This window comes from Zalophus californianus, chromosome 5 (assembly GCF_009762305.2).
Source record: "Zalophus californianus isolate mZalCal1 chromosome 5, mZalCal1.pri.v2, whole genome shotgun sequence".
Taxonomy (NCBI): domain Eukaryota; kingdom Metazoa; phylum Chordata; class Mammalia; order Carnivora; family Otariidae; genus Zalophus; species Zalophus californianus.
Genome location: NC_045599.1, coordinates 55,217,230 through 55,232,016, shown reverse-complemented (window position 1 = coordinate 55,232,016; position 14,787 = coordinate 55,217,230). Strand labels below are relative to the sequence as shown.

General features: G+C 38.1%; 1 protein-coding gene across 7 annotated transcripts in view; it reads right to left on the bottom strand.

The window, feature by feature from the left end:
* Positions 1-261: 261 nt before the first annotated feature.
* ARHGEF28 (Rho guanine nucleotide exchange factor 28) overlaps positions 262-14,787 on the bottom strand; it is a 321,591-nt gene continuing 307,065 nt past the window's right edge. For all 7 annotated transcript variants that reach the window (XM_027606410.1, XM_027606415.2, XM_027606409.2 and 4 more), the window contains one exon: positions 262-596. In XM_027606410.1, the coding sequence (XP_027462211.1) occupies positions 433-596 (164 nt within the window). In that variant the 3' untranslated portion in view covers positions 262-432. The remainder of the gene's footprint in view (positions 597-14,787) is intronic.

Genomic DNA, 14,787 nt, shown 5'->3' with positions numbered 1-14,787 from the left:
TTGGGGTCCTGAGGCCACTCTCCCTAATCTGCTGCTGTGGTTGGGAAAGTTTGCCCATCAAGAATATCACTCTTTCCATCCAGATTGCTGCTTCTAGATCTTAAAAAATGCATTTCCAAAACCAGATGATCCAGTAGAAAATGCAATATGGAATTTTACTCTAGAGTCATAACAACTTTGAAAATATTTCTGCTTATTCAAGTGAATTTCTCCAAAAATCTGAAATTAGGTGTGATAAGTTAACGATTAGACAAACAGAACTGCTTTCAATAATTTAATTGGACTCATGCCCAAAAAATGAACTTGCATGAAATATTAAATATTACTCTTAAAGCAATTTGGACACAGTCACACGAACATCAGGAAAAGAAAAAAAAATTCTCCACAAAATGCCAGTGTTTTGTTTTGTCTGGAAAAATTACGATAACACAATTAGAGGTAAACAATATTTTCTTCAGCTCCATCTCCAGTTTCCCCATCTTGTCTGGTCAGTGTCTGTAGATTTAGCTTTGCTTCTGCCATAAATGTCTGCAGCTGAGAGCCATGTGGATTGGAGTCATGGGGGGTTGGGAACTCAGTCTGAGAGATGTCCAAATCTGCAAAAGACAGCACAGGTCAGGAGAATCAGCTTGAGGCCTGCAGAGCAGGGGATTCTATGACTCATAGCTCTCTAAAAACCTGGGAAATGCAGGGCCCATATAGTCAGCCACAGAGAGAATCATGGAGTCCAATGAGAAAGGAACAAATGTAATTAAATCAAAGAATTTAATCAATATATCATTAAGATGCGTTTGGCAGTGTGTACAAATGTCTCCTATGGCTAAAAATAACCTTTACAAAATAATCCCAGTGAGGTGTCAAATGAATAAAGACCTGTCACCATTTGTGGGCAGGTAAAACATTGCTCCTGCTGAAAAAGGGTGCCGACTTATTTTTAGAAACCGGTTCAAGGTCTTAGAAATAGAGTATATACTGTAGCTATGTGCAGTGAACTATATGCATCTGCACAGCACCTTCCCTCAGAATATCTCAAAGTCAAGGATTGACCTCAAGACCAAATAATATAGCCGGGATTGTATTGATGTGGGCAAGGGGCAGGAAGAATGGAGCTGAAGGATGGAGACCCTCCAGCTTCACCATTATGCAAATCTGTTAAGACTATACAAATCACTTAGCAGGAGTAGCCAGGTTCCTAGGGAAAACTGTTCCAGTATCAACTATGGCTGTTTTTTTTTTTTTTTTTTTTTTTGGTTACCTAGCAACAGCAGGGCATAGTCTATTCTCCCTTTTTCTGGTAAAACCCTCTAATACATGGTTTAAGGGAAGATGAAAAGAGGTTCACATTTGAAGAAAAGAACGGCTTTTGCTGCAAACTATTTTCTTTTCCCTTGTTCTACTGACCACCCTTCCTGAGGCTCAGCTAAATGGAAAAACTACAAACAACTGGGTTCAGTCAGAGCAAAAAGCAGAATATGTGTGGAAACCCAGCTGGGAAAGATGTATATGGCTAGAGCCCACCGGCTCCTTGGTCAGTCATTAACAAGAAGCATGATAATCATTGCCACATTTTATTCAAGGACTCTTATTATTTAGGTGGATACACATAACTGGTAGCATTCTAATGACCAAAAGAATGCTTGTAACTTCTGCTCTCCTGACAAGGATGTTTAGCTGTCAGAGAAGGCAGCAAGCAAGACCTGGCAGGGATGAGGAGTAAAATGTCCTCACATTGCTCCATCTTCGGGCATGTGGCGCCCTTTGCTACATCTTCTTTCATCACTTCTTCCAGTAAGAGGCCGGGCCACTGGGAGGGGGACAGCCAGAGCCACAGAAAGCAAACATAGGTCACCTGGAGGAGCTGACTTGTGCCTCTGGAGCAGAGGAGGGTGCCAGGGGGAAGAGAGAGTGGGAGGAGGTAAGGCTGTACTCCACAGCTCTGCCCAAGCTCTCGATGCCCATGGAGCACAAAGAAGAAATTCATTTACATTTGGGTGACTTGATTTTACTAACCCTGATTCCAAATCCTATACTTCTATTACTGGGAACTCACTAACTACTGAAAATGTAACTACTGAAGATGCTTCTAACTAACATTCTCTGCCTTCTCTGGGCACAAGAACTCTTCTGGGTCTTTTACCACCATCACTCTTTAAGCCTCAAAATGTTGTAACCCACATTTTACAGTTTGGGAAACTGAGGCTCAGCCTACTTAAATTCCTTGCCCAACATCATGCAAATAAGAACTAATCTAGATCTGAACTCAGAGGACCATTGTCACTTGCTCATCTGATCAAGATTCTCAAGATTCCCATTTCTCATGGGGATGGAAAGGGCTTGACCGTCTTTGCTAAATTAAGAGACCTTGAATATTTAATACTTATCCTCCCTAAGTACCACATTTTGAAGAGTCACTTAGCAAAAACGAAATTAGCAAAAGAAAGACATTCCAAGCTCCTAAAAATGGACACAATTATTATAAAATTGCGAGCCTCCCTCATTTAATCAGGTAAACAGGAACCACCACCCCCGGCAATGATTTCTCTGTGAGGGCAAGATAGATCAACCTAAAATGCCCTCTGTTATTTTATCACATTTGGAGACAAAGCATACCTATCTGTGGTCACAACAGACATTCATGTTTTCAACTGTTTTCCCCAGCCATTGAATGAATAAAGCCATTTAACCTCTAACAACAAATGTTCTGTTTCACTACTTGTGTTTAGTATTACACAACCTAAAACACACACACAGCTCAGAACTTCCAACTAGCAGAAGCTGGAAGATTGGAGCACGGTTCATGTGAGCCACTCCAGGACTGCCTCCTAGCCAACAGAAGGTCCAGCCAGGCTGTAAGAAATACCACATGGAGAATGAACAACCATCCATTGAATGAGGTGGTTGAGAGGTGATTGGTGACAAACGTGGCCGTGCCAGGCACGGTGGAAGCCCTTAATCCATGTAAGTTTCCTTCCTCTGGGGGTGTGAAACATGTAACAGAGAACCCAAAATACTGGTGAGTCTAGATCTGGCAAGTCCTCTTAATGGTTTCAAGAGAAGGCATGCTCAAAAAGAGTCAAAGAACTGAGTGTATATCAGAATTCTTTGGATTTTTTTTTTTTAAGATTTTATTTATTTATTTGACAGAGAGCACAAGCAGGGGAAGCTGCAGAGGGCAGGGAAGAAGTAGGCACCCTGCAGGGCAGAAAGCCCGATGCAGGGCTCGATCCCAGGACCCCGGGATCATGACCTGTGCCAAAGGCAGACACTTAACTGACTGAGCCACCCAGGTGCCCCCAGAATTCTTTTATCTTAAGTTAAACTGTAGGCTCTAGTTCAGAAAGATAGAGAACCAAGAATAAATGGGGGGTGTAGTTTTTAATCTTCTCCTGTGTGTAAGGGAGTATAGAGGTTTAATGAGAACTTTTTCAGATAAGAATAAAAATACAGAAGAACATCTCTAGGTGAGAAACAGCTTGTTAGACCCTAAAGTGAGACTCATGTTGTTATCCCAGATGGATGAATGGAGGTTGTTGTGGTTGTATATCACCTGAAGGGGAACTCAATTTCCTTCTTCCGTGTTCTTCCTTGGTTTCCACCTTAACTATTTAGGTAAAGTCAGACAACCTTCTTTGAAATTAGAAACTGTTCCATGACTTCTGATTTTATTATTCCATTTCAACCCTGAAAGAACTCCAGCACAGCAACTATATACTTCTCAAGGTCAGCCACCTTTTTCCACACTTTTTCACACTAGAGAATATGATCATTATATGGAACCCTAAACTGAAAAAAACATTTGTTAAAATAAAACCTCACTGACTCAGAAGGCAGAATTCTTGAGGAATAAAAATCATCCAATTTTGTGATCAAAATCCCTATAAATTGTTGGACATAAATATAGAATACCTCATTTTTTAATAAACAAATAATTTAACAGAAACATAACTTAGTCATAAAGCAAATGCTATTATAACGAAACAAAACTTCAAACTACAAGGAAACTTTCAATCTAGTGTCTGAATACAACTTTTCCTCTTACTTGACCTAAAAGATACAATTTGATCTTTGCCATACTTCAAGGAAACTAAGCAGAAGGAACACTGTTAACCTTAAAATAAAGACAAATAAGTTGAAACACATAGAAAACCCCAAGGCCTGGCTGAACCAAATAGAGAAATAAAGTCTTGGTGCAGGGTTTTCTACTTAACTGAACTTTTTTTTTCACACTCTACAACTTCATCTTTAAGAAGAAATTTCCTTAGACCCACTGTGGGGTCTAAGTCAGTCTGCTAATGAAGTTTTCAAAAATTCTAAGTATCCACGCTTTGACTGGTACTATTCTCTTTCTCCTGTGAGTAGGGGGTAGGAAGCACCCATGCTACCAAGGGACATGCACTGCACCATGCACGGATATCCACAGGCCATACAGTTGCCTAAATTTCCCTGTTTTAAGCCCTTAGTTGCAACCTGTTGGTTGACATTTGCATTTATCATTTTCACAATTTGCTCACCTGCTGTTGGAATTTTAGACTGTCAAGGAAGAGGATCTGGGGTGTAGGGTGGCTTACAATCATAGAAATCAGCTCCTGAAAAGCTTACACTAGCAAGAAGCAAAATCAGCCCTCCCTCCATTGGCTTATCACCATTATAATTATTTTGAGCCAACTGGATAATTGGTTTAAGACCAGACTATAAGCTCAAGGTGTACAGTGCAACCATGTGCCATATTAAAAACGAATGAAGGTCCCCCTAAGCTGAGAAGTGAATGCAATCTGTAAACCACAAGGTAAAATGTAACCTTGGGCAAGTCATTTCTCTGCTTTGTTCATGAAGCTTCAGTTTATGAAGGGTTTAAATGAAATCACCATTCTGGCCTCTTGAACTCTTCTACTGAGAATTTATACATCTGTGTTTTGGCTTAGTGATTCACCAAGTAATAATTTGAGGGAACAACAAATGAATGTATTTTTTAACCGCTTTATGGTCAAGAAATGCAAATTTATTACCTTAAGTTGCATCTAAGATAATGTTTTTAAGGTAATTTCTAGACATATGTCCCACCCCTCTACCTTCATTCTTCCTTAACAACACCTATCCGATTGAGCCCACATCGAGTACTCAAAGGACAGTATTTGGAAAGCTACCTAATGAGAAGATAATGTCCACAGTCAAAACCTGCACTTGATCTTCCCTTCAACGAATAGCAAACTTAAGGGTAACTTGTCATAAAGTTTGTGACAAGTCAAAAAGGGTTGTCTATCATTTTAAAATAATTAATGTAATATTTGCCTTTTCAGGATTTTCTGTATGGAAAGGCATTTTAAATCATGATAAATTTGAAGCTTTATTTAAATTTAAAAGCACCAGTGTAGCTTTCATCTTAATATCAACTGTGGACGTCTAGAATTTAACTCAACAGTATGGCCAGTGGCCAGGCACCAGCAGTCCAGGGCTACAAAAAGCACATTGAGTCTACTGTTGAGATCGTTGATGATGCCTTGCTCAGCCTCCGTGTCTTGTCCCATCCCATTCTCCCAAACAAAACTCACAAAACAGAGCTTCGTGTTTTCTGGGTCTTGGCTCTGTTCTTGTTTATTTTAATGAAGTGTTCTGACTTGTGCTTCTTATTACCGTATCCCTTGTGCATATTCCTAAAATCAAAATTCACACTTCCCTAGAATAACTCCACCTCAAAAATTTTTTTGATTAATGTTCCAAGTCTGCAAAATAAGTTGTATTCCCTATTTAAGGATCGATTTATGCTTATACTGTGAAACATTTAAAAAATCATTTCCTGATGGCATTACTGGCAATCACTAATTTTTCTCAGGAGCCTTAGTGCACAGCATTTTCCTTCTAATGGAAAACACTTATTGTGCAGAGCTTGAGGTATCTTCAGAGCAAAGAAAAATTGGTCTATGTCACAAATTTTGTCCAACTCCACTTTCTATAGTGAGCCACAAACAGGATGTGAGCCTCTGGCATGAAAACAAACCCGGAGTTGGTATCTGAAGCCAATGATCTCAATTACTGTTATGATTCCTTTACTACTCCTCAAGTACCAAAACTGCACCTGAACTAAAATAACAGTGCCCTGGGGGGAGTGTGCATGCACGGTGCGGGGTGCAGGAAGAAATTTGTAACATATAAAAGCAAACTGGTGAAAGTTTTTCAAATTGTGACTGTTACAGCTGGACTTTATTTTCTTATCAGTAATTAACATACTTGGAATCATCTGTGAGTTATATGGGTGACACAAGAAACGAAGCAATTGGAGTGATTGATACAATGAAGAGATTATATTAATATAAGACATGTTATGATACATCAAGCCTGTTACCTGAACTTCGAACTTCGCTTTGCTCTCACTCTCCTTTCTCCCTATAAGGTGGCAACATTAAGGACTCATGCCTTTCACATTAGCAAGCCCCACAGCAGGATGGGGCAAGGGCTTCTACCTTCCCCTCTTCTTTAGGAGGCATTCTTCTTTAGGAGGCATAAACAGGATACTAATAGGTATTAATGATAAAAGAATACAGTGGTCAGGTAAGTTGCAACTCTGGGTAAATCAAGTTTCTTAAGAGATTCCTTAGAACCTTAACAGGCTCCGAGAGGGGATCTTTAAAGAGGAAGTGGCATCCCCCAAACTCAGGGAGACTTCTCTCCCAGGGTGCTCGGCAGTGCCGTGTTCCATGTGATATACTTTGGGAAATGGTACACTGGAGAAAGATAAATATATTATAGACTAAGAAAGAGACAGTCAATGACCACTATCCCAGAATAAATCAGGGGCAGGAAGCTGAAAATAAATGAGATTTTCCAAATTCAGAAACTCCTAACCCTGTGTATAATGTCCGAGGGTGGGCCCAGGCAATAATCATCAATGGCTGCTAAAAGTTAATAGGAGAAAGGCGGATAGGGAACCTTATAATGAATGGATCAAGGTGACAATATCTGAACCCACAGATCAATTGATAATCATAAAAAGAGAAACGGATATGGTAAGCCTCATGATAGGATGCAAGAGGAAACGTATACTTTACAATATAGGAAATCTATCTTTTACATGTCAGAAAAGCCTCTATCTAGTCAAACATCAAACACCTATTCCCAACTATCCAGTTTACAGGAAATACAGGGGTAAAATAATATGTTAAGTAACATTACAGAAAATCAGTCAGCAAAATTCAGAATATAGGACATTTTTTTTAAAAAATATTTTTCCAGGAAAAAAATCTTTTCAAATAAACAGCTTAGTCTTTTCAAAAATTTAAAAACTTTTTTTAAAAGGGGGCAGAGAAACTTCAGATCAAAAGAGATTTAAAGGATATACAAGCCAAATGCAATATATGAAATTATTTGGATCCCAGTTCAAACTAAACCAAGGGAAAAAAACTGAGAGAAATTCAAGTACTAACAGTATGATTTTAAGTAAAAATTGTTACATTTTTAGGTGTAATAATGATATTGTGGTGATGTTTAAAAAAAAACCACTCTTTGTCTTTTAAAGAAAGATAAAGTATTTTGAGATGAAATCATAAGATGTCTTGGATTTGCTTTATGATAACCCAGTGTGAGAGAGAGAAAAGAGCATTGATGAACCAAGAGTGGCTTGTCTGTGTGTTGGCCATCATTAAAGCTGAGAGTTCATCAAACAATTCTACTTTTGTGTACATTTGAAATGTTCCATGATACATTTTTAAAAGTCCATAGCTTAACATATATTTGGACTATAAAATTATAAAGGGTTCTCTGTTATTCCAACAGTGTAGCTTCTGTACATCTGCTATAAAGGGAACAATGTGGCAATAAATTAGAATCTCCTCTGGATGCAGAGTATGTTTTGATCAATTTTAATGCAACCATATGACAGGTCATTGGCAAGTGTGTGTGTGTATAAGTTTATATCTATTCAGAATGATACACAATTTATATGACTCTATTCCATAAAATAGATGAGGTTCATCTGAGTTTATAGCTGCCCATAAAAAATGACACAGATTCAAACATGGTCCTTTGCTTTTGCCTAGAAAATCTTATATTTCCTAAGTGAACTATAATTCAGAATAGATCTTTTATACCCTGGGTTTATTTGTGGATAGCAAGGAAATGATAAGTTTCTCTTGGAATTTAGATTCCTAACCTTTAGCCTTTTGAGTTTACCTAAAACGAAAAAGTACATTTAAGAAATAGAAAATAAATGCATTTAGTATATCAAAGTAAATTTCAGTTTTAATAGTAGGTATAAATATATATTGTCAAAGGAATTAGTGAATATATGATTCAAAAATTTTATCTACTCAAATTACAGTCCTGAGAATCATCAATTTGGAATTCTTATGTGTAGAAAGTAGCTTAAATTTTCCTTTAGTCTAATCCTTGTCTTCTCAGCAGAATCAAACTGAGTGTGTAGTCAAGGTAGAAGTGCATTATAGGGCTCCTCTCCTTAAGCCACCAATATTATTTGACCTTCAGCCAAACATTCACAATTCAACTGTCACACCAATCCACAATGCTAAGTGTATTACGGAACATGAATGGGAGAGCCTAATACAAATACAGACACAAACCTAACTTGAAAACAGAAGTCAGGAACACAGGGGGGCACCTGGGTGGCAACAGTCGGGTAAGTCCCCAACTCTTGCTTTCGACTCAGGTCGTGATCTCAGCACAGAGTCCGCTTTACATTCTTGCTCCTTCTTCCCCTCCCACACCATGCTCGCTCTCTCTCTCTCAAATAAATAAATCTTTAAAAAAACCCCTCAAGAACACAGGAAGCTGAAGAAAACTTCCAAAAGCATAATTCTTATCTTCAAAAAATTACTGAAAAGACTTTCAACTACAAAACAGAAACACGATTCCATAAACCATCAACTTTAAGAGAACAAATTTCTTGAAATTAAGGATGTGCTAGCTGATTAAAAAAAAAAAAATCAAGAGCACCTGGGCGGCTCAGTCAATTGAGCCTCTGACTCTTGTTTTCAGCTGGGGTTGTGATCTCAGGGTTAATGGCATCAAGCCCCCGCATTGGGCTCCATGCTCAGTGGGGGTTCTGCTTGAAGAGTCCCTCCCTCTGCCCCTCTCCCTACTCATTCTCACACTCTCTCAAATTAAATAAATCCTAAAATAAAATTTTAAAAAATCAACGGGCTAGTAGGAGGTTAAGGACAAGAAAATGTCCCAGAAAGTGGAACAAAAACATGAAAAAATGGAAATAGAAAAAGCAGAAATATCAGAGGACCCAAGGGATCCAACTTATAACCAGAAATAGTTCCAGTAAGATAATAGTGAAGAGAAGCAGATTTTTTAAGGAAAATTTCCCAGAATTGAAGGAAATATCTCTAGATTGAAAGATCTTAATGAATAACCAGCAAAAATGGCTTTAACAAAAGACCACCCTAAGGCATATAATACAATTCATCCAAGAACAGATAGAGAGAGAATTCTAAAGGCTTCCAATAATTGAGAACAGGTCACAAAAGATTAGAAATAAAAATGGCATCAGACTTCTCAATAGCAACCCTGAGAAGAAGAATCAAATGCTTCAAAATTCTGAAAGAGAATAATTTTCCACCAAAAATTCTAAGCCTAGATATCTTACAAAAACCAAGTATAAAATAGCAAAAATAAATGGAATGAAAAATACCTTTCAAATTAGTTAACTGGGAAAAGCATGCTTTCACGACACCTTTTCTTAGAAAGTTTGGAGCTCGGCTCCACCAAATAAAGGAGTAGGTCATAAAAGATAAAGAATAGGACTGAGGACATAGGATCCATCACAGGAGGGATGTGAAGGGTGCCCCAGGTGACACCTGCAGAGCAGGCCTGGGCCAAAAAGGACCTCCTGCAACAGGAAGACAGAGGGTCCTGGAAGGGAAATTTCAAGGAAGGAAATTGAAGCTGACAGATATTGGATGTGTTGAGTGTACACTAATATTGGTCAGTTCCTGAGAGGTATCAGAGCTTTGGAGGAAGACAGAGTGGAAGGTAGGAAAAAAGTAAGCAGACGAAAAAGGCAGATGGTTAAAAACTCAGTAAGATAGAACAGAATAGTCAAAACCAACGTTATTTTAAGTAGTTTCTGCACATGAGGTTGATTTTTCTCCATCTTGAAAGAGCTCAGCTCTCACAAATATCCTTTTCCAATCTTAAAGTATCCACATGTAACTGTAAACATGATTTCTCTGAAAACTGTATCTGAAAGTATAAAACATCCTGAACCCATTTGAAAAGAATTAATGTACCTACATAAATGAGACTGAACACTTGAAATTCCAAAATCTGCTGTTAGGAAAAACACCTTTATAAATAGTCGATTCACCAACAAGGAAACCTAAAAGGAAATAAATACAAAAAGATACTAAATCTCACTAGTCTCACTCTAAATCTCACAAAAATCACATTAGGGAAGTACAAACGAAAGAAAGTGAGTTACTATTTCATACCCATGATATTGGCAAAATTTAAGAGACTAACGAGACTGAGTGTTGGGGAAGTTCTGGAAAAACTGGAACTCTCATATATTGCTGCTAAGAATTATGTAACTTTGGAGAGAAAACAGTAATACCCAGCAAAACCAAAGACATCCCTACCACTTTTAGATGTTATCATGTAAATAAACTCTTATTCATTTGCACAAGGAGAATGCATAAAAGGTTGTTTACTGAGAATCATTTCCAAGAGGAAAAAAATTGGCAACATCCTAACTGCTCATTAGTAGGGTAATGAACATGCTGGTATTTATTCCTATAAGAGAATAGTATACAACAGTTTAAAATGAATTATTTGAGCTACCTGTATGAATATGCACTTAGTGAAAAAACCAGCTGCAAAAAGGCATACACATTATGTATTTATATAGAATAACAAAAATATGTTATTTATGCATACATGTATATATATAGTGATAGCATAAAAACATACTATAGAAAGGATATGCACCAATTGTAGGATATTGTTAGCTCTAAATAGGAAAAAAAAGGAAAAATAAAAAGGTACATTATATCTAACATTCTAAAAAAAAAAAGGCGAAGAGATATCTGGAGCAAATATGGCAATGGTTAACATTTGTTACATGCACATTTTTTCCTATACTTTTCTGTAAGTTTGAAATTTTTCATAATTAAAACTTTTATAATAAAAAAATGCATTAAAATACACAGCAACCAATTACAATATGTAGTCTTTATTTGGATTCTGAATCAAAAAAAACAAATTAGAAAAAGCACACATACACGCACACATACACCCACACACGAAACAATTGGGAATTTAAATACTGACTATATGTTGATACTAGGGAATTTTTGTTAATTTTTCCCTTGGTGTGATAATAGTTTTAAAAGGGGAGCCTTATCTTTTAGAGATATATACTGAAATATTACGGATCAATAAATGTTGACACATGATTTTTAGATACCTCTTCAAAATAATACTGGGTGTGTTGGGGGTGAAGCTGCTGGATGAAACATGACTGGCCATATGTTCCTAAGTTGTTCCAGTTGGGTAACAGTCACTGTGTGGTTGTCATACTCTTGTTTCATTATGTACGTGTTTGAAATTGTCCACAATACATTCAAACAGACAAAAAAATGTCAAGCTCAACGTTTAAATCAAAATTAAGATATACAAATTCTGGAGTCCCTGTTAAGAAACAGGAACAACTGTTTAAGAGTGCCCTGAATTAAATGGCATGTAGGTCTCCAGCTCAGGGACACAGCCTGATTTTCATGGCTCTGAAGTCCTCTACAAGATATAAAGACCACAGATTCCTAAGTACCCCATGCCAATTAAGCTGACTTTCTGGAAACTGTCTGCTTCATGACCCTACCCACACTGAAAGAGTTATGCCTCTCATTTTGCTGAGAGAAGTGAATTCATTTTTCTGCCGGGTGAATAATGCAGGAACTCAGGAATTTTAATGCTGCATTTACTTCTTACTGACTCAGGTGAGGGAAAAGCATCTGTTAAAATTCTTGAGCATACAAGATCCAGTGTTTCTTATTAAAACAGAAGAAGGCAGGGCACCTGGGTGGCTCAGATGGTTAAGCGTGTGCCTTCGGCTCAGGTCATGATCCCAGGGTCCTGGGATCGAGTCCCGCATCCGGCTCCCTGCTCCTTGGGAGCCTGCTTCTCCCTCTGCTTCTCTCTCTCTCTCTCTCTCCCCGTCTCTCATGAATAAATAAATAAAATCTTAAAAAAAGATAAAACAGACGAGGCAAGCAATTAAATCAAATACATCTAAGCTAACTAGTTCTAACTACTTCTTAATATAATTGGACTTGAAAAAAATTGGTATCCAATTTTTTAAAGGTCTACAAATGAGTGTATGTTTCTTCTTGATCAACTACAAAATTACACAATGTCACACAACTTACATGCCTTTTCTGTTCTGAGAAATTGGTATTTACAGTTTTCATAGCAACATAAAATTTTTTTCTTTTTAGAAATGAGAAACATTATTTTTGTAATTCTATTTGTTTAAAATAACATTTGCCAAGAAACCAAACTCCAAAATGTATTTTCCAACTGCAGCTTTGAGCTTATGCCACTCAAAAATGATTATAATTTTAAAAGTTCAACATAATATATAGAAAAAATGTTTTGTTCAATGCAGATTTTCACACCCTTGGCATTCTTTTCACATTTATTTGTTATCAGAGTAAAGATAACTATATTACATTTCTGGAAATTAAACTTAAATTTTTTTAGAAATTGTACGGTTAGAGAAGGCAGTTTGCCGAACAGAGACAAAATAAGGATTTTACCAAAACAGCAATCAAAAGAAAACATATGTATCAGAGGATTAACTGCTCTATTCATTGGAGCCATCTCCCTCTAAAGGAAATTATTTTTTAATTGTCTTATGGCTACTAATGTCATATGAAGCTACTCTAGCTGTTAGTATTTGTGCTTGTTGACATATGACCTGTGACTAACACTGGAGCCTAAAGAAAGCAAACTTCCCTTTCATAATCTTCCAGGTGACATGAATCCCCAAGTGTGCACTATATCCTCCTCCTTCTGGATAGAACTCTTTCTTCTCTAAACAACTCTTCTCAAGAAGGAGTCAGAACATTACCATATAAGTTCTCTTTGGTGGAGTGAGCCACCAAGAGCAAGGATCATGAAGAGTAGCCTCAGCTACTCCCTTAGTAACCAGCAGCCCTCATTCCTTACAGACATCTGAGGGCCACTAAGCACACCATCCTGAGAATGCCTATTACCACATAGTTGGAAGACACAGACACAGATAACTATAATAAAGGCAAGGCATACTGCTCAAAGGCTGATGAATACAGTCCACAGCTGAACACCACCTCACGGACCCTCCAGAGAGTGAACTTCCAGGTTTGGTGGCCAGGACTTCAGAGAGGATACAACATCTTCACTGAGCCTTGAAGGCTGACCAGGATGTCAAGAGAGAGAGATGGCCTCACATGGAAGTGTTCCAGATGGAATTTGCAACTCTTGCAAAGGGGAGAAAATGTTAGATGCTATTAAAAAAAAAAAAAAAGGAGAGCTGTCAGGTTTGGCTGAACTCTGAGTTTGTGCAGATGAATCCAGGCAGGGGGATGTGCTGAAAGAGTAGCCTATGGAGGGTCTTGCATGGAAGGGTTAGCAGTTCTTACGTGAGGAGTGAGCATGGCAGCTACAGTCATCCAGACCCTTGTATGGTTCCCCATCAATCTACATACTTGGCTTTACCTACACATACTGCCCCCCCTGCAGTGACACTGTATTCCCCTAGGTTTGCCTACCCGGACTGAAACCACATTTAAGTCAATCAAATTTCCATTCCTTTGATGGACATTTTTTGTCAGTTAGTAGAGAGGGTGTCAGAATGAAAACTGATTTGAGGGGCGCCTGGGTGGCTCAGTCAGTTCAGCATCTGCCTTCAGCTCAGGTCCTGGGATCAAGCCCCACATTGGGCTCCCTGCTCAGCGGGGAGTCTGCTTCTCCTTCTCCTCTGCCTCTGCCCCTCCCTGCTTGTGCTCTTTCTCTCTCTCTCAGATAAATAAAATCTTAAAAAAAAAAAAAGAATGAAAACTGGTTTGAGCTTATTATCCATTTGTTCTTCACTCAGCAAGCACCCAGTGCTTAGTGTGTGCTCTGCACTGGGCCGACCATGAAGGAAAGCAAGTTGAACAAGATCTTGACTCAGCACCCAGGAGGTCTATAGTATGTAGAGCCACTGTGAAAATTTTCAGTTTCTTAGAAGTTAAACAAGTACCTATTCTAGAAACAATTCTACTCCTAGGTATTTATACAAGTAGAATGAAAACATAATTCACCAAAAAAAACCCAAAACCTTGTGAAGGAATGTTCACAGCAGCTTTATTCACAGTAGCCAAAAATGAGAAATAAGCCAGGTGTCCATCAACAGAAGAATAGGGAACTGTGGTAAATTCATCAATGCAAGATGACTCGGTAGTAGAAGGGAACCAACTACAGATTCATGCAATGCCATGGATGAATCTCAAAACCATGCTGAGTAAAAAAAAACTGAACACAAGAAGGTACATAGTGTCTGATTCCATTCCATTCCATTCCATTCCAGAATTAAGCAAATTAACCTACAATGATGGAAAGCAGAGGAGTAGTTGCTTCTGGGGGTAGGGATTGGTTGGAAAGGAGTAGAAGGGAGCTTTCTGGAGTGATGGAAATTTCTGTGCCTTGATATTCTTTTCACCAAACAGATTGAAGAGAGTTAATAGGGGAGCATTTCACTGTATTGTGAATTATAACTCAAACAAAACAAACTATATAAAGCATCCTAGAGTCTAA